Here is a 24,477-nt window from a genome sequence, read left to right as displayed (position 1 = left end):
TTATTACCCTGCTTGTTGGGCCAGTGAAACATTCAAAATACCATCTCAGCTCCCTGGGGAGTATACAGCTCCATGCTGCCATTTCGTCGCAAAGCAGCTACAATCAATCACAATAACCATCTTTGCCCTCACAGGTACCCATTTACACCTTGGTGGAGAGAAGCAATGAGTGACAAAGTGTCTTGGACTCGAACCCACAACCCACAACCTGCAGAATTACCCGCAGACCGCGGATTCAATGCTCCAGACCATGAGGCTACGGCACTCCACGAATATGGAGTTTAACACCCGGAAATATTTAACGTGATAACACCTCTCAGTGGTAGGCCACTGTGTACTGCATCACAGACAGTACACATTTAGACCCTGCTGTCTACTAGGTTGACTTTCTCTTCATTGCTGGTCTTTCTGTGTTTCTTAGGCTTGGCCTTCACTGACGAATGGACTGATTCTACCAGCGTTAGGATATTGGTCAAGCTCTCTGTGCTTGAGAGGCTGGGGTTGGGCGGTATATTCATCTCAATCTTGGCACTTCCCGATGCGCGCTTGGCAGAGCTGCTGCGATGCCTGTGATCTCTCCTTGAAGAATCCTTCTTCTTCAAGTCGGGGTTGTGTTGGGATGGCTTGTCTCTTGATTTGGACCTGGAGCTGGTCTGATGTTGTGTTTTGTCTGGATTTTTTGGTGGTCTTCTTGAGGATGTCTCCCCATGAGATGATTGCTGAGGAACACGTTCTTGCCTTTTCTGGGATGACTTCTGTTGATGGTGCTTCTTCTGACTGGCTTTTTCCCTGTTTGAGGAACTGGCTGGTTGTGGTCGGTTGGATGAGTTTCTGATCTCGGTGTCTGGGAGATGATTCATCCTTGGGAGGATATCCGGGAGCTGTCTCTGCCTGCCTCTAGAGTTGGATCTGGCTCTTGTTGCCTCCCTTGTAGTATTGACCGACTCTCTTGGTGGGATCTCGCTCACTGTTTGTTGTCTTCTTCTAGGAGAAACAGACCTTCTGTTTGGTGGGGGCCCTCTCTGAGGTGAAGGAGTCCTGGGTGGAGGGGAGCTTCTTGATGGCGAAGAGCTCCTGGTGTGTGCTAAATAGGCTTCCTCTCCCGCACGGGAGTGACTCTGCCTTTGCTTTGGGCGCGCACCTTGGCTTTGGGATGAGGCTGGCAATCTCTCAACTGACTCAGGGAGAGTAGGGCTGTCCCTTGTTTGATTGTCTTGAACATTTCCTGGATGGTTTATTTCAGTGTTACTAGATGTTGTTGCTGGAGGCTCTGTTGCTTCCTCAGTTCTCGGAGAGACCCTGCTTGTTTGTATAGTATCTTCGCGAGATTGAGCAACATCGACCCCACTCACTGGGGTAGATTCTGCTCCCTGTTCGGGATCACCCGGTGAGGACTGCGGAGTTGCTATCTCTGTTGATACATGGGCAGTTTGTGATTGGTCTGGACTCTCGGAAATCACACTGGTCTGGACTGCCCCAGTCTGGTTAGAGCCAGGCTCATTTGGATTGTCTGTAGGTGTCACACTCTGTGCAGCAGACTCAGCTGATATTTCATTTTGTGTTTGAGCCTGTTCTTCCCTAGATTGATCAGTGGACTCTTCCTGGAGTAACACCAGCCTTTGAGCTGGGTCCCTTCTATTTCCAGAAGTAGGGGTGGATGGAGACTCCATGATTGCAGAGAATGTTGGAGGGTGATGTTCATCCGGGGTTGGACTGTATGGAGGGGGTTGATCGCTGGGATAGAGGTCTGCGATTTCAGAGACGTAGGCTGGGACGGAGTCCAACGAAGGGAGCCGAAGAGATGGGAGGTCCGTCAAGGCAATGAAGGCCTCGTTACTGCTACCAGGGACGACGTAGACGGGTATGGAAGGACCGTTGACGTGGATCTGTAGGTAGCCCCCTCGGACTAGAGTCGGGGGTCTAGTGCCCTGCCGCTGTGAGGGATTGGAATGCTGCTGCGGGGCTGATGCCCCCCGAACCGTCGCACCACGTGCGTCACCCAAGTTGTGTCTAGCCTGTCTGCCATGGGCTGCGCTGGTGCTGGATGACCTTTGAACTATACGGGGTCGCTCGTTCCTGACGTCGTGGTGACCTATGGTCGCCCTCCGTCCTGGCCCGGTTGTATTACTAGCGGTAGTGGCACTAGCTGCGGTGGGATTGGATGTCTCAGTGCTGGGCTGAGTTCTACTTTCTCTGTTGGTGTCGTTAGTCTGTGGTGCCCCTGAAGATATGCAAGATGGAACATGAAGTAAATCAATATTTATCAATGTGATCAACTCACTAAATTTAGCCTGTCCTCTACATATTGTGCAGAAGTGAATGGACCATTGACAACTGTACTGTTGGAGCGTTTTAATACTTGTACTAACTGCCAAGTTTTATCAAATCCATTGTAGAAACAAACAAATGTCTCAGCTTTGAATAAAGTGGTTTGGCTCAACCTGTCTCTTTCCTGTAAAATAATACTCCCCTTGAAGGATCTGGGAGGGGTAGAGTAGTGCTCTGCAACTTCCAATAATTTAGTATTCGATTATTGGAAATTGGATTTCAGTGAATATTCAAATATTCGAACATTGACATGTATTATGTAGGTATCGATATATTTTTTTCAAGAAAGCTGACTAGCTAATATGTGACAGATATTAAAGATGCATATTTTGGCTATAAAATCACAGATAAGACACATGTTGTTTTATGTCAACTGTTCAAGACTTTTTTTCCCAAATACTCTCTTTGGTAAAAATGCTATTCAGATACGCGATGGATAATTGAATATTCTGATACACAGTATTTTCGGCACAGCCCTAGGTTAGAGCATAATGTCAATATCAATGATTTACATACCATTATCTGACAGTTGTCTTCGGTTTCTGGACAGGCCGGCCTCTTGGAGTGCATGCTGATAACAGAAAGCAAATACCCAAAAAGTCATACATCAACTTTGAATTCAGCCAAGGAAACGCCAATGATCTGGGATTTGAACCCTGATTTTCAATAAAATAATAGTTCCAGCAAAGTGGACTCCGCATACAAGTGCCCACTTAATGAAAACGGGAAACAGCACTGATGTTGAGATACCCGTTGGTACAATTTCTTGCTCGTATACCAACTTATGTAACCGGTGAACAAAGCACGTGAACCAACCCAATGATCTTGTACACGGTACCCTGTGGAGACATGTGCATAACAGGGAACAAAAGATTGTATACATCTCCATATGGCAATTCCTATAGGTGAATACGTCTCCACAAGGTTATCACGAAATAGGTATATGGATTTTACTCAAAAACTAGGAATTTCCAAGGTGAGTTGATCTGTCGCAAATTGAAGTATTTTATGTAAGGGATATTAAGTCCGCATTTCAGCCCAGGAAATGAATTCTGGTTAAAATAGGAGCATTTTGAAACTGAATTTTCAAAGTCAAATTTTTTTAGTAAGGGAGAACAAAGAACTGACTCCAAGATACAAATTCCAGGATTAATGTCCAAAGTTGTTTATGTCACAGAACATCCTCTTTAGTTCACTCATACACAATTGCAGTTCAATGAATGTCGAGAAATAATGAAAAACAGTTTTAACGATAAACAAAGCGAACCCACCGCTTCCTTGGTAGCCCGCCTCTGCGAACACAGCAGCATGAATGAGAGTGAGCCGGTAACCAGACTAGCGATACCAGCGAAGCCGTAGATTATACACAGGATGTACAGACAGTCGATCATGTTATGCTCGATGACGGCACAGCTACGGACCGCTTGGAAAGTCACTTTCTCACTGTCAGCTGAAAAATGAAGAAAAAAAAAATTTAAGTTGCGTTTGAAGCAGTTGATACCTGTACCCCAACCAAGCGTTGCATTGTCCTTAACAGTCCTGAATCCTCCAATTTCAATACGATTTTGCATACCCCCTAGGGAGTTAGGGTCAATGGATTCATCTGGGAGTATATACAATGTAACACAATGAGGTACTGGCGCTATCGGTTAAAAATGAAAATGACTGCTGCTGGATTTAAACCAGCAACCTCTGTAGTTCTGTATGGATGCGCTACCGATTGAGCTATCTAGCCTTAGGCCAAAAAAAAAAAGTCTCCGGTTTCTGGTATTGAGCTTGCCCAAAAAGTGGTGCGGCGACACGTTTTTTTTTTTTTTTTTTTTTTACCTGTTTTTTTTTTGCTTCAAATGTCGGCTGATGACTGCAAATGGTGCCCGACTAAACTTTAATAGTGCAAATATTATGGGAGACCAGAGAGGCCACATAAAGCTTATTCTCGATCATAACCCCATCTAAAAACACGTTAAAATTGTGCAGCAGCAGGATTCCAGTCAAACCAGTGAGTTTGGCGGTTTTGAGACATCATCTTTCATTGAAAAAAAACTTTTTCATTTTGCCGACGCGCATGGCTACGGCGACGCGCGCGCATACCAGAAACCGGAGACTTTTTTTTTTTGGCCTTATGTTGGTGGTCTCCAACATTCTCAATGTCTTTGTTGGATATATTTATAGACTATGGATACTCTCTGCCAGCAGATAAATGTAATGCATAAAATAAAGTTCGACCATTTTCTTTACCGAGTTATACTCAGCACAACACTTAAAACATACTGGAGAGTTTAACACTTTTTTGGAGATTTTTGTCAAAAATTTGCAGCCTTTTGCACTTCACAATGAAATACCGGTCAAGTAAATCAGAAATGAAAAGCTGTTTGACGAAAATTGACAACATTAATCCATTTTGTGCTAGCAGAGTGTTTAAATATACTCGAAGGAAATGGCCAGAAAATATCCGATGTCAGACCTTAATTGCTGGCATGCATGAACGAAGTGCCAGTCCAAGATACGAATAATGAATGTTTATGAGTGCAATGGTAGGAATAATTTCATCAGGTGACGGATGCAAAAGTATCCATGCCGAGTGGACATTCCATCTGTCACCGAATGAAATTATTCTTTCCATTGCACGAATGTGAAACATTCATTATTTGTTTTTACACAACACATGAATTAAAGGGAATGTACGACATTTGCTTCTGCTGCAATTTTCAGAAATAAATGGATTTGGAGGATTAGTATGTTATAGCAAATATTGTTACAATGACTTGTTTTATGTTTTGGGTTCGTAGATGCTGGAAAAACCAAGAAAACCAATCATATTCTTATAGTCTGGTTCCCTGACCCCACTTAAGATGAAACAGAGTAATTTATAGCCTTTTGGGAATTGTAAGATCAGAGAATCAGTCTAGCAGGGTTGTAGTCTTCACAGGTGTGTAATCAATTGCAAAGAAAATGCAGAGGAACTAAATATAAAAAAGTAGGAGCACTTTTTGAAAAAAGCCAGTTTTCTCCAACGCTAGTCGGCCGACCAGCGTTGGAAAAATACAGTTTTTTCTTGAAAATGTCAGCACACCAAGGAGCCATCACTTTACAGGATGCTTTAGACTGTCATTCCCTAACAATCCAGTAAGATATTTCGTTTTTGATGTTTGCAAATGTTGTATCTTCCCTTTAATCCTCGTCATTGGTCAGAGCCACCAATAGGGTGACCGTGCAATGGAAGTTATAATACTGTGAAATCAAACTTCTATTTTTGCAGTATGGCTGTGCCACGGGTTGGGATGAGTAATTCACTTACAACATGTGATCCACGACGCACCAATGGACCGATCCAGTAAGCTCCGCCCATTGCGCACTGGGCAAATTAACACGTGCTCTTCTCCAGTGCCACACTGCGTTTTCCTGCCGCGCGCATCAAACGCGCGTGCACGCATGTCAGACTTTTGTGCACGCACATGGGACATAAATCACGGTTGTGATTGGTCAGAATTACACCATGGAGTGGTGCTTACTGGATCGGTCCGTTAGACGACAGCGATTCATTCAGGTGTTATATAATAGTTTCTATTCTCACCTCCGGGTACTATTATCCCCGTGCTATTGTTCTCCTTGGCTGTCAGTATATAGCACTGGCATTCCGACAGTGAGCTGTGGTAAACACAAGCGCTGAAACTACCCAGGAATGGGATGGACACGATTCCTACAGAGATAGCCTGGAGGGCAGATAGACTGAATACTATGCAGTTGAGTCCAATGGCTAAGTAGATCTATACCAAGAGAAAGATATGTATGGGTCAAAAGCTATCAAAATATCGTTCTGAGAATGATCGTTCTGAGAATGATCAAACATGATCTGAGAATGACTATATGACATTTTGTTGTCAGAGTCATCTGGCCTCAAGTCGAGTTAGGAACCATGCAAATAAACCCTGACACAAAATAATAGAGATACTTCTGTCGTCGTTCATTCCCTATGACTGGACTTGTGATTGAAAAATGTCAATGGTATTTGTTGAGTAATGTTGTCTTTCCATAACCACCTTTTTTTTCAGACCCCACAATTCAAAGAGCACAAAAAAAAACACGAATGAAATTGCTCTTAATAAAAAGGGTCTATCTTCAACACAAATTCATCTTGTTGTCTGTGTACATTCTTCAAGGGTGAACAGTACAAGTACACTCAGAGTTTGTTTTTGTACACTCTTATCGTGGTAAGTAGTAGTCTAGGGGCTAGACGCTGATATGGTTTGATATACAAATATAACATGGTTTGAGGGTGGACAGTCGATATTCGCTCCCCGAGGTATTGGAAGTTGACAAACTAGTTCCCGAGGCGAAGCCGAGGGAACTAGTTTGTCAACTTCCAATACCTCGGGGAGCGAATATCGACTGTCCACCCTCTAACCATGTTATATTTGTTTTACTATACCTCATACATAATTCAGTTGCCGAATTTTGTTTAATTATTACGCACCTAAAACAAAATTCGGGGAAACTTGTACAGCTCATCAAAAAATTCAACTTCAATTACTAGTTCGGTTCGTTTGCAATATAATACAGTTACTACAGTTGTAAATACAAATGTTTGCAATGTGTCCAACTTTCTTTTGTACAGGAGACATCTTTACACGGTCTATAAATTTTCTCCAGTACGGCATCATTGAGCTCTGGAAATTAACATTTACGCGAACCATGCAACCATGCATCTCTCCTGGGCACCCGTGCGACAGTTCCTCGATTGCTCTGTAAAGCGCATGCGTAGTAGACTGTCGCACGGGTAACCCATGCGACAGTCTACTACGCATGCGTATTTACAATGTGCGTGAATCCTCGCGCGCGCTTTTGGTAAACAGCAAGAATAACATCTGGCACGTGATGGTGAATTGACCAGTGAACGTTCGGCTCTCGATCATGAATATGTATGAGGTATAGTAATACGAGATAACCCGCCGCCGCGAGAGGGCGTTATCACAACCAACCAATATCACCCACGAACCTGTCAGGAACAACATCTAGGGAAACTTGTATTGGTTGTGTAATACGTGACACCTGTTTGGCCTAATATATGCAGCGCATTCCAAACATATCAATGTAGATCCAAACCAAACTCTTAAATTTCTTGTAGTGGTATAAAAGATGCAGAAAGACTTTTGTGCAACTTCACTGGTCAGCTCTTTTGTGGTGTGTAGTGTGCGTGGGACTGAAAATGGACCATAATTGCCTGCAGAAGTAGCGCATGCGCACTAGTTTCCCCCATTTTTTCGGGGGAGATTTTTCAAATTTCCCTAGAGTTGATCCTGACAGGTTCGTGGGTGATTTTGGTTGGTCGTGATAACGCCCTCTCACCGCGGCGGGTTATCACGGCGGAGGGTTATTGCGTATCAAACCATAACAATGTCTAGCCCCTAGACTACGTGATTAGGTATTGCTGATCTGTGCTTGGAGCTTTAAGTTGGTATGTGCACAAACTAGTCAAGAACACAACCAAACTTGTTTTTGTTTGACTTGGCTCTCACATGTCAAGAAAGAATTGTATGAATAATCAAAGATAAATTTCACAAGAGCTTACCAGAAGATTTGGTCGTTTCTTGAGAAGAACAATCATTGCAGCACCGGTCAAAATCAGCTATAAATCAAGGGGAATAAAACAAGTACGATAAAACAACATTTGCTTTTGCTGTCATTTTCAGAAATGGATGGATTTGGGATTTAGTATTTTATAGCCAATATTGTAACACTGACCTGTTTAAAGTTTTGTGTTCATAGATGCTTGGTTCACTGATCCTTTTTCCGACGAAAGGGAGCAATTTATAGACGTCAGGGAATTGTCAGGTCAGGGAACCAGACTAGCTGGCTTGGTAAATTGAGGGCAGTATTTGAGAAAAATCAGGGTTTTTCCAGCGATGGTTGTCTGGCCATCGTTGGAAATCGACACAAAAATTACACTTTTCTTGAAAATGACAGCACACCAGGTGCCATCATTTCACTGGATGCTTGAGACAGGAACAAAGGCAAACTGCCTCGGGTGTGAATATATTATAAACATTTCTACATATTATTATAACTATAATACTATAATTTATTGACAAGCATTGTCATTTTGTTAATATATTTCATAAATCATTTCCAAATTGACAGAGTTGTCCATATTGAAGTCAATTTTTTTCCCATACTGCAAAACTGGCATGTCTGCATGGTAAAAACTGTTCGTGGTGCCGGTAAAGTGAATTGTTCCAATTATACACACTGAATCACACTAACCAAAACAGCGACAACATATGTTGGTAGGGCGCCCTCTACGTAGTACAGTGAGGCAGTCAGTCCCCTAGCAACGATGTACAGGATTATTAGAAGAATCCCTAGCAACGTGAGGAATGCTCCGGATATGGGCAGCATCAGCAGGCTGTCCGTGCACAGAAAACGCTTCATGATGGCCTCCCTCTGGGTTTGCTAGTTAGTCTTCAAACAAGTCAATCTCTGCTATGAGTCCCATGGCCTGTGGTTACGATAAAAATACAACTGTTGCTATTTGTATACCATTGAGGTAGTGGCTAATAGTGTCTGTGTGCAATGGTCAATTTCCATAAACATTTCGACGGAAAGATTTCCATATACGAAGTTCACTCAACACCCTGTGTACAAATCCTATGAGATTGGACTGAAAAATTCTAAGTGTTTTCTAAGAAAATGCTTGTATTTTCTCACTGCTCAAATTGACTTTGATGACATGAAATTGCTATCTGGGGGCTTGTTAGTCAATACGGGTCGCACTAAACAGCGTCAACACAGCGTCAACACAGCGTCAACACATGACAGAAGCGTCAACACACCGTCAACACATCCAAAACACATTCTGAATTGACAAAAAGGGCATATAATTGTGAAACATACAATAAAAGAGAATTTCCATTGGATTGAGTTTCCATTTCGTTGTTAAAAATATCGTATTTTCACGCGAAAAAAATGACCTTAACTTGCACGGCCGTTGTCCGCCATCTTGACTTCGCACAAAGCTTGGACTACACCATTTCAAGTAGGGGTGTGTAGGTAATGACATTATCTTGTCATAAACAACAGAGGGCGCCTAATGTAAATACCAACGAACAAGTAAAGAAAATTAAACAACAAAGGCAATTGCAGCGTAAACACAGCATTAAATTGTTAGTCTTTGCAGATATTTTTAACACTGGCAACCCCGGCCCGGCCGCGTCCCTCTCTGTTGGTTTATTGTACAACGCTATCACCCTTTAGAATAATGGTATGGTCCGCGCTGCCACTGAGGCAACATGGCGGGTGTTCGGCAGCCGATTTCGGAGCGGCACGGAGAGCCAATTTTCTTGAACTGAAAATCGCGATTTTCAGACGTTTAACCTATTGATTTTAAGCACAAATCTTGTTTCTGTCCATACTGTATGGGTTACATACTGCTTTTGTCAATTTTAATGCATTTTGGATGTGTTGACGCTGTGTTGACGCTGTGTTGACGCTTTGGAGTGTGTTGACGCTGGTTGACGCTGTTTAGTATGACCGGTCAATACAGAGGAAAATTAGTGAACTTCGTATATGGAAATCTTTCCCATTTCGACAACATTCATGACATTGTCAATGTCCGACATCTGATTGATTTCCAATGATCTAATAATTTTAACACATTCCACAACAATCTTATTCAAGGAAACTGAAGGCAAGAGATGTACATGTAGGCCTAAAAAGATCACAGACTTCTTACTTGATTAATTTATCTTGTAAATATTATTTGCCGGGAAGACTTCCATACCTGGATGTGGACATCATTAATTTTTCCCTGCAGTGACCTCAGCCATCAAAAGCGATAACATGTCCTTAAACGTCAAATTTACAAAATGATTAAGGCCTAGGCCTACCAGGGAAAATATTGAAGTATTTATTTACTGAGAAAACACTGGCGATCGTGTAGTTTAGGGCCCGGTTCAGTGTAAGGGAACGAAATCCACTTTAAAATTATTAGTTGGCAACATTCTCAATAAACAGGTATGTCACTCATACTCATAGATAGAGGGCAGGGTTTTAATTTTTTGAGGGAAATTTGAGGGTAAAAATGCCGATGACAGCACGGCGACAGCAACACGCAAGGCACAAACCGCACAGGAAAATTGTGATTTCTACCCCTAGAAACTGCTCAAAATTGCAAAATGGGTGTCTTTAGAATGAGAAAAGTCTGCTTTTGATTGTAAAGGTGATTTTTGAGCAATAAAAAAAACATTTTCAAATCTAATTTGTTCAAAACAAAACAGCGGCCCTACACTACACGATCGCCCAAACACTTTTTTTCAGACCAACTCGTCATACTCATCATAGCATAGCATATAGGGACGGGTTTGTGCAGATAGTGTCAAGTGATGTCCAGGTATCATGGGTTTGGAACTCTTTCCATTCGACTGTGTTTAGTTTAGTACAAATGTATTGACTCAAAGGACTGACGACCCAGTCAGTCCCAGCAGCAAACAATGGCATATCCGATATATCGACCCGATTGGGTGGAGTACACGAAGTGCAGTGACGTTTCATCTCATATCATCTCTGCTCATTTATTTATCGTCAATCACGAACCACATTTTTACGACATAAATCTACAAAAATGCATTACCTTCGAGAAGACCAGGCCGAAATCATATCACAAACCATAGCAGCATAAAGTCTTTGGTTGGGAAGGGCATTCAACTAGGCATATTTTAAGGAACAAAATTCTAACCGAAACCGCGAAATATCGAAAATGATCTCCAACGTAAAGCGTTCCTAGCAATGAAATCAAATTACATCGCATGGTGGCGCTATTTCATTTTTACACAGCGTTTATTCCATAGACATCAGTCTGTGTTATGCAGCTTCCCAACAAACCAAACACACTGGGCTCATTATATCGACTTGTTTTTACCCATTAAGGTAAAGCAAATGGACCCAGTAATCTTCCTGGCGCGTTTGCTCACCTATAAAGACAACTTTTCTCAGTTTAAGGAAAATTCTAAGGTAACGAAATGGCCGAGTGGTTACGATTCGTCGTCCACGGTTAGCGGGGTCCCGGGTTCGAATCCCGCTGGTGTCTTTTTGGTTTTTAACGTATGAGTTCAATTATTCACTATAAGAGATTTAATTTCCCGTCGTAAAGTACCAACAGTACCTTAGCTTAATCGGTAAGCACTGCTGCTGGTACTGTCCGCGAGTTCCAGGTTGGCGCCTTCGTACAGGTTCAGGGCATGTGGTCCACTCGGAGGATCAGGGCTTAGGGGCCGCCCTGTTCCTCCCTTAGCTCTTTGCTTTTACATGGTGCCTGGCCCTCCGGGGTTATATGGATGGATAGGGAAGGAAGTGTGTATTGGTCGGGGACGCCGAGACCCCGGAAGAGAACTAAGGGATCGGCTGGGGCATTGTTATGGCTCAGACCGATCCCTGAAAGCTTGACTAGCACATAACTTTTTGATTTTTTTTACCCTCTATCTTTTATACCTTGGTTTAGTTTGATATCTACAGCTGCTCGGCAGGTCTACGGGTAGTATCAAAATTGAAACAAAGGTGTATGTCATAAATCAATGAATATTTCATAATTGACTATAATCAAAACGGAGTTTCGTTTGATCAATTTGACTATCATTATATAATGACGCGATTGCCAATTGACGTAAGAAACGCCATAAATTATACCGGGAAAGAATAAAGATGTACATTGTAATAAAAATATTATTTATACATCAAATAACGTGTCTTTAATTGTGTGCATTCCAAACAATACAGTAATTCGCAATAGTAATAGAATGGTATATGATAGCACGATCAATGCGTCTCTATTAAATTTAAATATATATAATTTAGGCCCCTATGTGTGAAATATTCTTTGATTGACTATGAGCATTCCATACGAATGAGTTAATTCGCAAAATATAGCAACAACAAAAGAGAAAGGAAAAAGAGAAAATTCCGTTACCCTAAAAACTGGAAAAATAATTTGTTTTAAAAAAGTCAAATGGGACACTTCATGTATTGATTTAACAGTTTGCAAGGAGTTAGCCTTACGTTTTAGCAAAATTGGGAAAAATCAGATGTTTCGGAAAATTGCAGCTTGTAGGCCTATGGGGTTAACCTTGCATTTTTAGTAAAAGTTAGATGTTGATGAAACATTTCAAATAGTAAGGGGTGAACCTTGCATTTTTAAGCGAAATTGGGCAAAATCAGATCTTTCTGGAAACTTTTAGATTGTAAGGGGTTAACCTTGCTTTTGTAGTAAAATTTGGCAAAATAAGATGTGTATGAAAAATTTTCAATTGTAAGGGGTTAACCTTTCTTTTTTAGTAAAATTGGGAAAATTTAAATGCTTATGAAAAATTTCAAATTGTCAGTGGTTAACCTTGCATTTTTTTAGCAAAATAGGGCAAAATCAGGTGTTGATGGAAAATTTCAGATAGTAAGGGGTTAACTTTGCATTATTAGCAAAATTGGGCAAAATCAGATTTGTATGAAAAATCAAAAATTGTAAGAGGTTAACCCTGCCAAATTAGGGCAAAATCAAATGTTTCTGGAAAATTGCAGATTGAAAGGGGTTAACCTTGCTTTTTTAAGCGAAATTGGGAAAAATCAGATGTTTCTTGAAAATTGCAGATTGTAAGGGGTTAACTTGGCATTTTTAGCAAACTTGGCAATATCAGATTTATATGAAAAATCTCAAATTGTAAGGGGTGAACCTTGTATTTTTAGCGAAATTGGGCAAAATCAGATCTGTCTGGAAAATTTCAGATTGTAAGGTGTTAACCTTGCTTTTTAAGTGATATTTGGCAAAATAATATGTGAATGAAAAATTTCAAATTGTAAGGGGTTAACCTTGCTTTTTTAGTAAAATTGGGCAAATTTAAATGTTTATGAAAAATCTCAAATTGTAAGGGGTGAACCTTGCATTTTTTAGCAAAATAGGGCAAAATCAGGTGTTTATGAAAAATGTCAGATTAGGGGTTCACCTTGCATTTTTTTGCAAAATTGGGCAAAATCAGATTTGTATGAAAAATCAAAAATTGTAAGAGGTTATACCTTTGCCCGATTAGGGCAAAATCAGATGTTTCTGGAAAATTGCAGATTGAAAGGGGTAAACCTTGCATTTTTAGCAAAACTGGGAAATATCAGATTTTTGTGTAAAATCTCAAATTGTAAGGGGTGAACCTTGTATTTTTAGCGAAATTGGGCAAAATCAGATCTGTCTGGAAAATTTCAGATTGTAAGGTGTTAACCTTGCTTTTTTAGTGATATTTGGCAAAATAATATGTGAATGAAAAATTTCAAATTGTAAGGGGTTAACCTTGCTATTTTAGTAAAATTGGGCAAATTTAAATGTTTATGAAAAATCTCAAATTGTAAGGGGTGAACCTTGCATTTTTTAACAAAATAGGGCAAAATCAGGTGTTTATGAAAAATGTCAGATTAGGGGTTCACCTTGCATTTTTTTGCAAAATTGGGCAAAATCAGATTTGTATGAAAAATCAAAAATTGTAAGAGGTTATACCTTTGCCTGATTAGAGCAAAATCAGATGTTTCTGGAAAATTGCAGATTGAAAGGGGTAAACCTTGCATTTTTAGCAAAACTGGGAAATATCAGATTTTTGTGTAAAATCTCAAATTGTAAGGGGTGAACCTTTCATATATTAGCAAAATTGGGCAAAATCAGATGTTTCTGAAAAAAATTCCGATGTTAGGAATTAACCTTACTTTTTTCTTTAGTGAAATTTGGTAAAATTAGATGTTTATGGAAAATTTCAAATTGTAAGGGGTTAACCTTGCATTGTAGCAAAATTGGGCAAAATCAGATGTTTCTGGAAAATTTCAGATGTAAGGGATTATCCTTGCTTTTTTAGTGAAATTTGGCAAAGTTAGATGTTGATGAAAAATCTCAAATTGTAAGGGGTGAACCTTGTATTTTAAGCGAAATTGGGCAAAATCAGATCTTTCTGGAAAATGTCAGATTGTAAGGGGTTAACCTTGCTTTTTTATTTGGCAAAATAAGATGTGAATGAAAAATTCCAAATTGTAAGGGGTTAACCTTGCTTTTTTAGTAAAATTGGGCAAATTTAAATGTTTATGAAAAATCTCAAATTGTAAGGGGTGAACCTTGCATTTTTTTTGCAAAATAGGGCAAAATCAGGTGTTTATGAAAAATGTCAGATTTTAAGGGGTTCACTTGCATTTTTAGCAAAATTGGGAAAAATCAGATTTGTATGAAAAATCAGATTTGTATGAAAAATCAAAAATTGTAAGAGGTTAACCTTTGCCCAATTAGGGCAAAATCAGATGTTTCTGGAAAATTGCAGATTGAAAGGGGTTAACCTGGCATTTTAAGCAAAACTGGGCAATATCAGATTTTTATGAAAAATCTCAAATTGTAAGGGGTGAACCTTGCATTTTTAGCAAAATTGGGCAAAATCAGATGTTTCTGAAAAATTTCAGATGTAAGGGGGTTAACCTTGCTTTTTTAGTAAAATTGGGCAAATTTTAATGTGCATGAAAAATTTCAAATTGTAAGGGGTGAACCTTGCATTTTTAAGCAAAATACTGCAAAACCAGGTGTTCATGAAAAATTTCAGATTGTAAAGGGTTCACTTTGCATTTTAAGCAAAATTGGGAAAAATCAGATTTGTATGAAAAATCAAAAATTGTAAGGGGTTAACCTTTGCCAAATTAGGGCAAAATCAGATGTTTCTGGAAATTGCAGATTGAAAGGGGTTAACCTTGCATTTTAAGCAAAATTGGGCAAAATGAGATTTTTATGAAAAATCTCAAAATGAAAGGGGTGAACCTTGCATATATTAGCAAAATTGGGCAAAATCCGATGTTTTTGAAAAAAAATTCCGATGTAAGGAATTAACCTTACTTTTTGTTTTAGTGAAATTTGGTAAAAATTAGATGTTTCTGAAAAATTTCATATTGTAAGGGGTGAAGATTGCATTTTTTTAAAGCAAAATAGGGCAAATTCAGATGTTTATGGAAAATTTCAAATTGTAAGGGGTTAACCTTGCATTTTAGCAAAATTGGGCAAAATCAGATGTTTCTGGAAAATTTCAGATGTAAGGGATTATCCTTGCTGTTTTAGTGAAATTTGGCAAAGTTAGATGTTTATGAAAAATTTCACATGATAAGGGGTTAACCTTGCATTTTTTTAGCGAAATTGGGGGAAAAATCTGATGTTTCTGGAAAATTGCAGACTGTAAGGGGTTAACTTTCTTTTTGAATAAGATTGGGAAAAATTAGATGTTTATGAAAAAAATTCCGATGTAAGGAATTAACCTTACTTTTTCTTTAGTGAAATTTGGTAAAATTAGATGTTTATGGAAAATTTCAAATTGTAAGGGGTTAACCTTGCATTTTAGCAAAATTGGGCAAAATCAGATGTTTCTGGACAATTTCAGATGTAAGGGATTATCCTTGCTTTTTTAGTGAAATTTGGCAAAGTTAGATGTTGATGAAAAATCTCAAATTGTAAGGGGTAAACCTTGTATTGTTACCGAAATTGGGCAAAATCAGATCTTTCTGGAAAATGTCAGATTGTAAGGGGTTAACCTTGCTTTTTTATTTGGCAAAATAAGATGTGAATGAAAAATTTCAAATTGTAAGGGGTTAACCTTGCTTTTTTAGTAAAATTGGGCAAATTTAAATGTTTATGAAAAATCTCAAATTGTAAGGGGAGAACCTTGCATTTTTTTTGCAAAATAGGGCAAAATCAGGTGTTTATGAAAAATGTCAGATTGTAAGGGGTTCACTTGCATTTTTAGCAAAATTGGGAAAATCAGATTTGTATGAAAAATCAAAAATTGTAAGAGGTTAACCCTGCCAAATTAGGGCAAAATCAAATGTTTCTTGAAAATTGCAGATTGAAAGGGGTTAACCTTGCTTTTTTAAGCGAAATTGGGAAAAATCAGATGTTTCTTGAAAATTGCAGATTGTAAGGGGTTAACTTGGCATTTTTAGCAAACTTGGCAACATCAGATTTATATGAAAAATCTCAAATTGTAAGGGGTGAACCTTGTATTTTTAGCGAAATTGGGAAAAATCAGATCTGTCTGGAAAATTTCAGATTGTAAGGTGTTAACCTTGCTTTTTTAGTGATATTTGGCAAAATAATATGTGAATGAAAAATTTCAAATTGTAAGGGGTTAACCTTGCTTTTTTAGTAAATTTGGGCAAATTTAAATGTTTATGAAAAATCTCAAATTGTAAGGGGTGAACCTTGCATTTTTTTAGCAAAATAGGGCAAAATCAGATGTTTATGAAAAATGTCAGATTAGGGGTTCACCTTGCATTTTTTGCAAAATTGGGCAAAATCAGATTTGTATGAAAAATCAAAAATTGTAAGAGGTTATACCTTTGACCGATTAGGGCAAAATCAGATGTTTCTGGAAAATTGCAGATTGAAAGGGGTAAACCTTGCATTTTTAGCAAAACTGGGAAATATCAGATTTTTGTGTAAAATCTCAAATTGTAAGGGGTGCATATATTAGCGAAATTGGGCAAAATCAGATGTTTCTGAAAAAAATTCCGATGTAAGGAATCAACCTTACTTTTTTCTTTAGTGAAATTTGGTAAAATCAGATGTTTATGGAAAATTTCAAATTGTAAGGGGTTAACCTTGCATTTTAGCAAAATTGGGCAAAATCAGATGTTTCTGGAAAATTTCAGATGTAAGGGATTATCCTTGCTTTTTTAGTGAAATTTGGCAAAGTTAGATGTTGATGAAAAATCTCAAATTGTAAGGGGTGAACCTTGTATTTTAAGCGAAATTGGGCAAAATCAGATCTTTCTGGAAAATGTCAGATTGTAAGGGGTTAACCTTGCTTTTTTATTTGGCAAAATAAGATGTGAATGAAAAATTCCAAATTGTAAGGGGTGAACCTTGCATTTTTTTTGCAAAATAGGGCAAAATCAGGTGTTTATGAAAAATGTCAGATTTTAAGGGGTTCACTTGCATTTTTAGCAAAATTGGGAAAAATCAGATTTGTATGAAAAATCAGATTTGTATGAAAAATCAAAAATTGTAAGAGGTTAACCTTTGCCCAATTAGGGCAAAATCAGATGTTTCTGGAAAATTGCAGATTGAAAGGGATTAACCTGGCATTTTAAGCAAAACTGGGCAATATCAGATTTTTATGAAAAATCTCAAATTGTAAGGGGTGAACCTTGCATTTTTAGCAAAATTGGGCAAAATCAGATGTTTCTGAAAAATTTCAGATGTAAGGGGGTTAACCTTGCTTTTTTAGTAAAATTGGGCAAATTTTAATGTGCATGAAAAATTTCAAATTGTTAGGCGTTAAACTTGCATTTTTAAGCAAAATACGGCAAAACCAGGTGTTCATGAAAAATTTCAGATTGTAAAGGGTTCACTTTGCATTTTAAGCAAAATTGGGAAAAATCAGATTTGTATGAAAAATCAAAAATTGTAAGGGGTTAACCTTTGCCAAATTAGGGCAAAATCAGATGTTTCTGGAAATTGCAGATTGAAAGGGGTAAACCTTGCATTTTTAGCAAAACTGGGAAATATCAGATTTTTGTGTAGAATCTCAAATTGTAAGGGGTGAACCTTGCATATATTAGCGAAATTGGGCGAAATCCGATGTTTTTGAAAAAAAATTCCGATGTAAGGAATTAACCTTACTTTTTGTTTTAGTGAAATTTGGTAAAAATTAGATGTTTCTGAAAAATTTCATATTGTAAGGGGTGAAGATTGCATTTTTTTTAGCAAAATAGGGCAAATTCAGATGTTTATGGAAAATTTCAAATTGTAAGGGGTTAACCTTGCATTTTAGCAAAATTGGGCAAAATCAGATGTTTCTGGAAAATTTCAGATGTAAGGGATTATCCTTGCTGTTTTAGTGAAATTTGGCAAAGTTAGATGTTTATGAAAAATTTCACATGATAAGGGGTTAACCTTGCATTTTTTTAGCGAAATTGGGGGAAAAATCTGATATTTCTGGAAAATTGCAGACTGTAAGGGGTTAACTTTCTTTTTGAATAAGATTGGGAAAAATTAAATGTTTATGAAAAAAATTCCGATGTAAGGAATTAACCTTACTTTTTCTTTAGTGAAATTTGGTAAAATTTGATGTTTATGGAAAATTTCAAATTGTAAGGGGTTAACCTTGCATTTTAGCAAAATTGGGCAAAATCAGATGTTTCTGAAAAAAATTCCGATGTAAGGAATTAACCTTACTTTTTTCTTTAGTGAAATTTGGAAAAATCAGATGTTTATGGAAAATTTCAAATTGTAAGGGGTTAACCTTGCATTTTAGCAAAATTGGGCAAAATCAGATGTTTCTGGAAAATTTCAGATGTAAGGGATTATCCTTGCTTTTTTAGTGAAATTTGGCAAAGTTAGATGTTGATGAAAAATCTCAAATTGTAAGGGGTGAACCTTGTATTTTTAGCGAAATTGGGCAAAATCAGATCTTTCTGGAAAATGTCAGATTGTAAGGGGTTAACCTTGCTTTTTTATTTGGCAAAATAAGATGTGAATGAAAAATTCCAAATTATAAGGGGTTAACCTTGCTTTTTTAGTAAAATTGGGCAAATTTAAATGTTTATGAAAAATCTCAAATTGTAAGGGGTGAACCTTGCATTTTTTTTGCAAAATAGGGCAAAATCAGGTGTTTATGAAAAATGTCAGATTGTAAGGGGTTCACTTGCATTTTTAGCAAAATTGGAAAAAATCAGATTTGTATGAAAAATCAGATTTGTATGAAAAATCAAAAATTGTAAGAGGTTAACCTTTGCCCAATTAGGGCAAAATCAGATGTTTCTGGAAAATTGCAGATTGAATGGGGTTAACCTGGCATTTTAAGCAAAACTGGGCAATATCAGATTTTTATGAAAAATCTCAAATTGTAAGGGGTGAACCTTGCATTTTTAGCAAAATTGGGCAAAATCAGATGTTTCTGAAAAATTTCAGATGTAAGGGGGTTAACCTTGCTTTTTTAGTAAAATTGGGCAAATTTTAATGTGCATGAAAAATTTCAAATTGTTAGGCGTTAAACTTGCATTTTTAAGCAAAATACGGCAAAACCAGGTGTTCATGAAAAATTTCAGATTGTAAAGGGTTCACTTTGCATTTTAAGCAAAATTGGGAAAAATCAGATTTGTATGAAAAATCAAAAATTGTAAGGGGTTAACCTTTGCCAAATTAGGACAAAATCAGATGTTTCTGGAAAATTGCAGATTGAAAGGGGTTAACCTTGCATTTTAAGCAAAACTGGGAAATATCAGATTTTTGTGTAAAATCTCAAAATGAAAGGGGTGAACCTTGCATATATTAGCAAAATTGGGCAAAATCCGATGTTTTTGAAAAAAAATTCCGATGTAAGGAATTAACCTTACTTTTTGTTTTAGTGAAATTTGGTAAAAATTAGATGTTTCTGAAAAATTTCATATTGTAAGGGGTGAAGATTGCATTTTTTTTTGCAAAATAGGGCAAATTCAGATGTTTATGGAAAATTTCAAATTGTAAGGGGTTAACCTTGCATTTTAGCAAAATTGGGCAAAACCAGATGTTTCTGGAAAATTTCAGATGTAAGGGATTATCCTTGCTGTTTTAGTGAAATTTGGCAAAGTCAGATGTTTATGAAAAATTTCACATGATAAGGGGTTAACCTTGCATTTTTTAAGCGAAATTGGGGAAAAAATCTGATGTTTCTGGAAAATTGCAGACTGTAAGGGGTTAACTTTCTTTTTGAATAAGATTGGGAAAAATTAGATGTTTATGAAAAAAAATTCACATTGTAAGGGGTTAACCTTGCATTTTCCTTTTTAGCAAAATAGGGCACAATCAGATGTTTCTGGAAAATTGCAGATTGTGAGGGTGAACCTTCTATATTCAGCAAAATTTGTCAAAATCAGATTTGTATAAAAAATCTAAAATTGTAAGGGATTAACCTTGCTTTTTTAGCAAAATTTGGTGCATATTTTACTAAAATTGGGCAAACTTAGATGCTTCTGAAAAATTCCATATATAAAATTGGGCAAAATTAGATTGTTTATGAAAAAAAATCAAATTGTAAGGGGTTAACCTTGCATTTTTTTTGCAAAATCGGGAAAAAATCAGATGTTTCTGGAAAATTGCAGATTGTATGGTGTTAGATGTTTATGAAACATTTCAAATTGTAAGGGGTGAACATTGCATATTTTAGCGAAATTGGGCAAAATCAGATGTTTCCGAAAAATTTCAGATGTAAGGGATTAACCTTGCTTTTTTAGTGAAATTTTGCAAAGTTAGATGTTGAGAAAAATTTCAAATTGAAAGGGGTGAACCTCGCATTTTTTTAAAGCGAAAATGGGGAAAAAATCAAATGTTTTTGGAAAATTGCAGATTGTAAGGGGTTAACCTTGCTTGTTGAATAAGATTGGGAAAAATTAGATGTTGATGATAAAAAATCAAATTGTAAGGGGTCAACCTTGCATTTTTTTTTAGCAAAATAGGACACAATCAGATGATTCTGGAAAATTGCAGAATGTTAGGGCTTAACCTTGTATTTCTAGCAAAATTGGGCAAAAAGAAATATTTATGAACAATTTTAAATTGTAAGAGGTGTACCTTGTATATTTAGTAAAATTTGGCAAAATCAGATTTGTATGAAAAATCTAAAATGGTAAGGGGTTAACCTTGCTTTTTTAGCAAAATTTGGAGCATATTTTACTAAAATTGGGCAAAATCAGATGCTTCTAAAAAATCCAGATGTAAAGTTTCCGCAAAAACAGCTGTTGAAAAAGAGCCCAATGTTGAACTTTACTGAGTCTGAGGTCTATGAAGGGGACGATCCTTATTTCAACTCCCGGAGATTTGCTGACAGCCTCAACACTCGTATTGGGATAGATGGAGTTGCATTAGACTGGTTTAAATCATACCTTAATGACCGATCTCAATTTGTCCGGGTCAATGATTCAAGTTCATCTACTGTCTCTCTTGATTTTGGGCTACCTCAAGGATCAGTCCTAGGGCCCGTCTTGTTCTCTCTGTATACAATGCCATTTGGTGAAATCATTCGAAAGCATGGTATATCCTATCATTGTTATGCAGATGATACCCAATTATATATGTCAGTAGACCCTCAACAACTTAAGGTTGATTCAGCAATCCGGCAGATGGAAACATGCATTGATGACGTACGTTCTTGGATGACTCACAACTGGCTCAAATTCAACGATGAAAAGACCGAATTTATCATCATAGGTTCAAAGCAGCAATCGTGCAAAGTTCATGTTCCATCCATAAGGGTTGGTGATTCAACCATCATGCCATCAAATCAAGTCAGAAATCTTGGTATTATCTTTGATTCATCTCTATCCATGGAACCTCACCTTACATCAATCTCTAGATCAGTCTGCATGTCGATCCGTAACATCGGACACATACGAAAATATCTTGACAAACACACAACTGAAATACTTGTTCACGCTTTCATCACATCCAAAATTGACATGGGCAATTCACTATTGTATGGCATTAACCTAAATCAACTAAACCGTTTGCAGCGACTACAAAACATCAGTGCCAGACTAATCTCTCTCACTAGTAAACATTCTCACATCACTCCCGTACTAGCAGATCTCCACTAGCTTCCAGTATCATACAGAATTAAATACAAACTTGGCCTATTCGTGTTCAAAATCCTCCACAACAATGCACCGGAGTATCTCATCGACCTCATCCACCCGTACTCAACAGCACGCACCGGACTCCGCTCCAGTGAGCTCATGATGCTTCACGAGCCCAGGACCTCCACTCTATGGGGTGACAGATCCTTTGCTGCAGCGTCAACCCGAGTGTGGAACCAACTCCCTCTGGCTATCAAATCATCTCCATCCATCACAACATTTAAGACAAACATAAAATCTCACCTGTACAAACAAGCTTACTCTCACAATACACAATCCTAACTTGACTTTCTCCTCGAGCGCCATGAGCGCCTATTTTTGGCGGATACCGGCGCTTTACAAATGTTCTTTTATTATTATTATTATTATTATTATTTTTCTTTTTAAGAAAGTCGAAATAGCTGAAGAGGGAGGTGAGAATCTATATGTGCCCAGATACAAAGAGTAGAAATCTACGCGTCTGCCTTTTGAAAATACACAATTGCGGTGTTCATTGTTGCGTAATGATCCGCCTAGCACACGACTGTTTTGCACATTAGGCTGTGTTATGCAGCCTCCTAACAAACCAAACACACTGGGCTCATTATATCGACTTGTTTTTACCCATTAAGGTAAAGCAAATGGACCCAGTAATCTTCCTGGCGCGTTTGCTCACCTATAAAGACAACTCTTCTCAGTTTAAGGAAAATTCTAAGGTAACGAAATGGCCGAGTGGTTACGATTCGTCGTCCACGGTTAGCGGGGTCCCGGGTTCGAATCCCGCTGGTGTCTTTTTGGTTTTTAACGTATAAGTTCAATCATTCACTATAAGAGGTTTAATTTACCGTCGTAAAGTACCAACAGTACCTTAGCTTAATCGGTAAGCACTGCTGCTGGTACTGTCCGCGAGTTCCAGGTTGGCGCCTTCGTACAGGTTCAGGGCATGTGGTCCACTCGGAGGATCAGGGCTTAGGGGCCGCCCTGTTCCTCCCTTAGCTCTTTGCTTTTACATGGTGCCTGGCCCTCCGGGGTTATATGGATGGATAGGGAAGGAAGTGTGTATTGGTCGGGGACGCCGAGACCCCGGAAGAGAACTAAGGGATCGGCTGGGGCATTGTTATGGCTCAGACCGATCCCTGAAAGCTTGACTAGCACATAACTTTTTGATTTTTTTTACCCTCTATCTTTTATACTATGGTTTAGTTTGATATCTACAGCTGCTCGGCAGGTCTACGGGTAGTATCAAAATTGAAACAAAGGTGTATGTCATAAATCAATGAATATTTCATAATTGACTATAATCAAAACGGAGTTTCGTTTGATCAATTTGACTATCATTATATAATGACGCGATTGCCAATTGACGTAAGAAACGCCATAAATTATACCGGGAAAGAATAAAGATGTACATTGTAATATAAATATTACATGTATTTATACATCTTTCAAATTACGTGTCTTTAATTGTGAGCATTCCAAACAATACAGTAATTCGCAATAGTAATAGAATGGTATATGATAGCACGATAAATGCGTCTCTATTTAATTTAAAAAAATATAATTTAGGCCCCTATGTGTGAAATATTCTTTGATTGACTATGAGCATTCCATACGAATGAGTTAATTCGCAAAATATAGCAACAACAAAAGAGAAAGGAAAAAGAGAAAATTCCTTTACCCTAAAAACTGGAAATATAATTTGTTTTAAAAAAGTCAAATGGGACACTTCATGTATTGATTTAACAGTTTGCAAGGGGTTAACCTTACATTTTAGCAACATTTGGAAAAATCAGATGTTTCTGGAAAATTGCAGCTTGTAAGGGGTTAACCTTGCATTTTTAGTAAAATTTAGATGTTGATGAAACATTTCAAATTGTAAGGGGTGAACCTTGCATTTTTTAGCGAAATTGGGCAAACTCAGATCTTTCTGGAAAATTTGTAGCAAAATTTGGCAAAATAAGATGTGTATGAAAAATTTCAAATTGTAAGGGGTTAACCTTTCTTATCTAGTAAAATTGGGAAAATTTAAATGTTTATGAAACTTTTCAAATTGTCAGTGGTTAACCTTGCATTTTTTAGCAAAATAGGGCAAAATCAGGTGTTTATGGAAAATTTCAGATGGTAAGGGGTTAACTTTGCATTTTTAGCAAAATTGGGCAAAATCAGATTTGTATGAAAAATCAAACATTGTAAGGGGTTAACCTTGCCAAATTAGGGCAAAATCAGATGTTTCTTGAAAATTGCAGATTGTAAGGGGTAAACCTGGCATTTTAAGCATAACTGGGCAATATCAGATTTATATGAAAAATCTCAAATTGTAAGGGGTTAACCTTGCTTTTTTAGTGATATTTGGCAAAATAGATGTGAATGAAAATTTCAAATTGTAAGGGGTTAACCTTGCCTTTTTAGTAAAATTGGGCAAATTTAAATGTTTATGAACAATCTTAAATTTTAAGGGGTGAACCTTGAATTTTTTAGCAAAATAGGGCAAAATCAGGTGTTTATGAAAAATGTCAGATTGTA

General features: G+C 37.7%; 1 protein-coding gene across 3 annotated transcripts; it reads right to left on the bottom strand.

Annotated features, from left to right (window-relative positions):
* Positions 1-204: 204 nt before the first annotated feature.
* Positions 205-11,135, bottom strand: LOC119729702 (serine/arginine repetitive matrix protein 1-like). 3 transcript variants are annotated; one of them, XM_038202387.1, is made up of 8 exons: positions 10,955-11,135; positions 10,106-10,169; positions 8,590-8,824; positions 7,898-7,954; positions 5,903-6,095; positions 3,600-3,778; positions 2,845-2,899; positions 205-2,221 (listed from the first exon to the last, which is right to left on the bottom strand). In XM_038202387.1, exons 3-8 carry the CDS (start codon positions 8,755-8,757, stop codon positions 360-362), a joined length of 2,514 nt encoding a protein of 837 aa, XP_038058315.1. In that variant the 5' UTR covers positions 8,758-8,824; positions 10,106-10,169; positions 10,955-11,135; the 3' UTR covers positions 205-359. The 3 variants fall into 3 exon arrangements, with proteins under 3 accessions (XP_038058315.1, XP_038058313.1, XP_038058316.1); XM_038202385.1 differs by lacking the exon at positions 10,106-10,169; XM_038202388.1 differs by lacking the exons at positions 10,106-10,169; positions 10,955-11,135 and adding an exon at positions 10,657-10,803.
* Between the last annotated feature and the right edge of the window lie 13,342 nt (positions 11,136-24,477).

This window comes from Patiria miniata, unplaced genomic scaffold (genome assembly GCF_015706575.1).
Source record: "Patiria miniata isolate m_02_andy unplaced genomic scaffold, ASM1570657v1 HiC_scaffold_21, whole genome shotgun sequence".
Taxonomy (NCBI): Eukaryota; Metazoa; Echinodermata; class Asteroidea; order Valvatida; family Asterinidae; genus Patiria; species Patiria miniata.
The sequence above is the reverse complement of the archived record's forward strand: the minus strand, read 5'-3'. Positions and strand labels throughout refer to the sequence as shown.

Excerpts from the sequence above, each read along its gene's own strand:
- LOC119729702 (XM_038202387.1), bottom strand. The coding sequence starts at position 8,757 with ATGAAGCGTTTTCTGTGCACGGACAGCCTGCTGATGCTGCCCATATCC. Across the intron at positions 6,096-7,897 it reads AGAAACGACCAAATCTTCTG|ATCTACTTAGCCATTGGACT; the intron begins GTAAGCTCTTGT and ends CTCTTGGTATAG. Across the intron at positions 3,779-5,902 it reads GGGGATAATAGTACCCGGAG|CTGACAGTGAGAAAGTGACT; the intron begins GTGAGAATAGAA and ends TTCATTTTTCAG.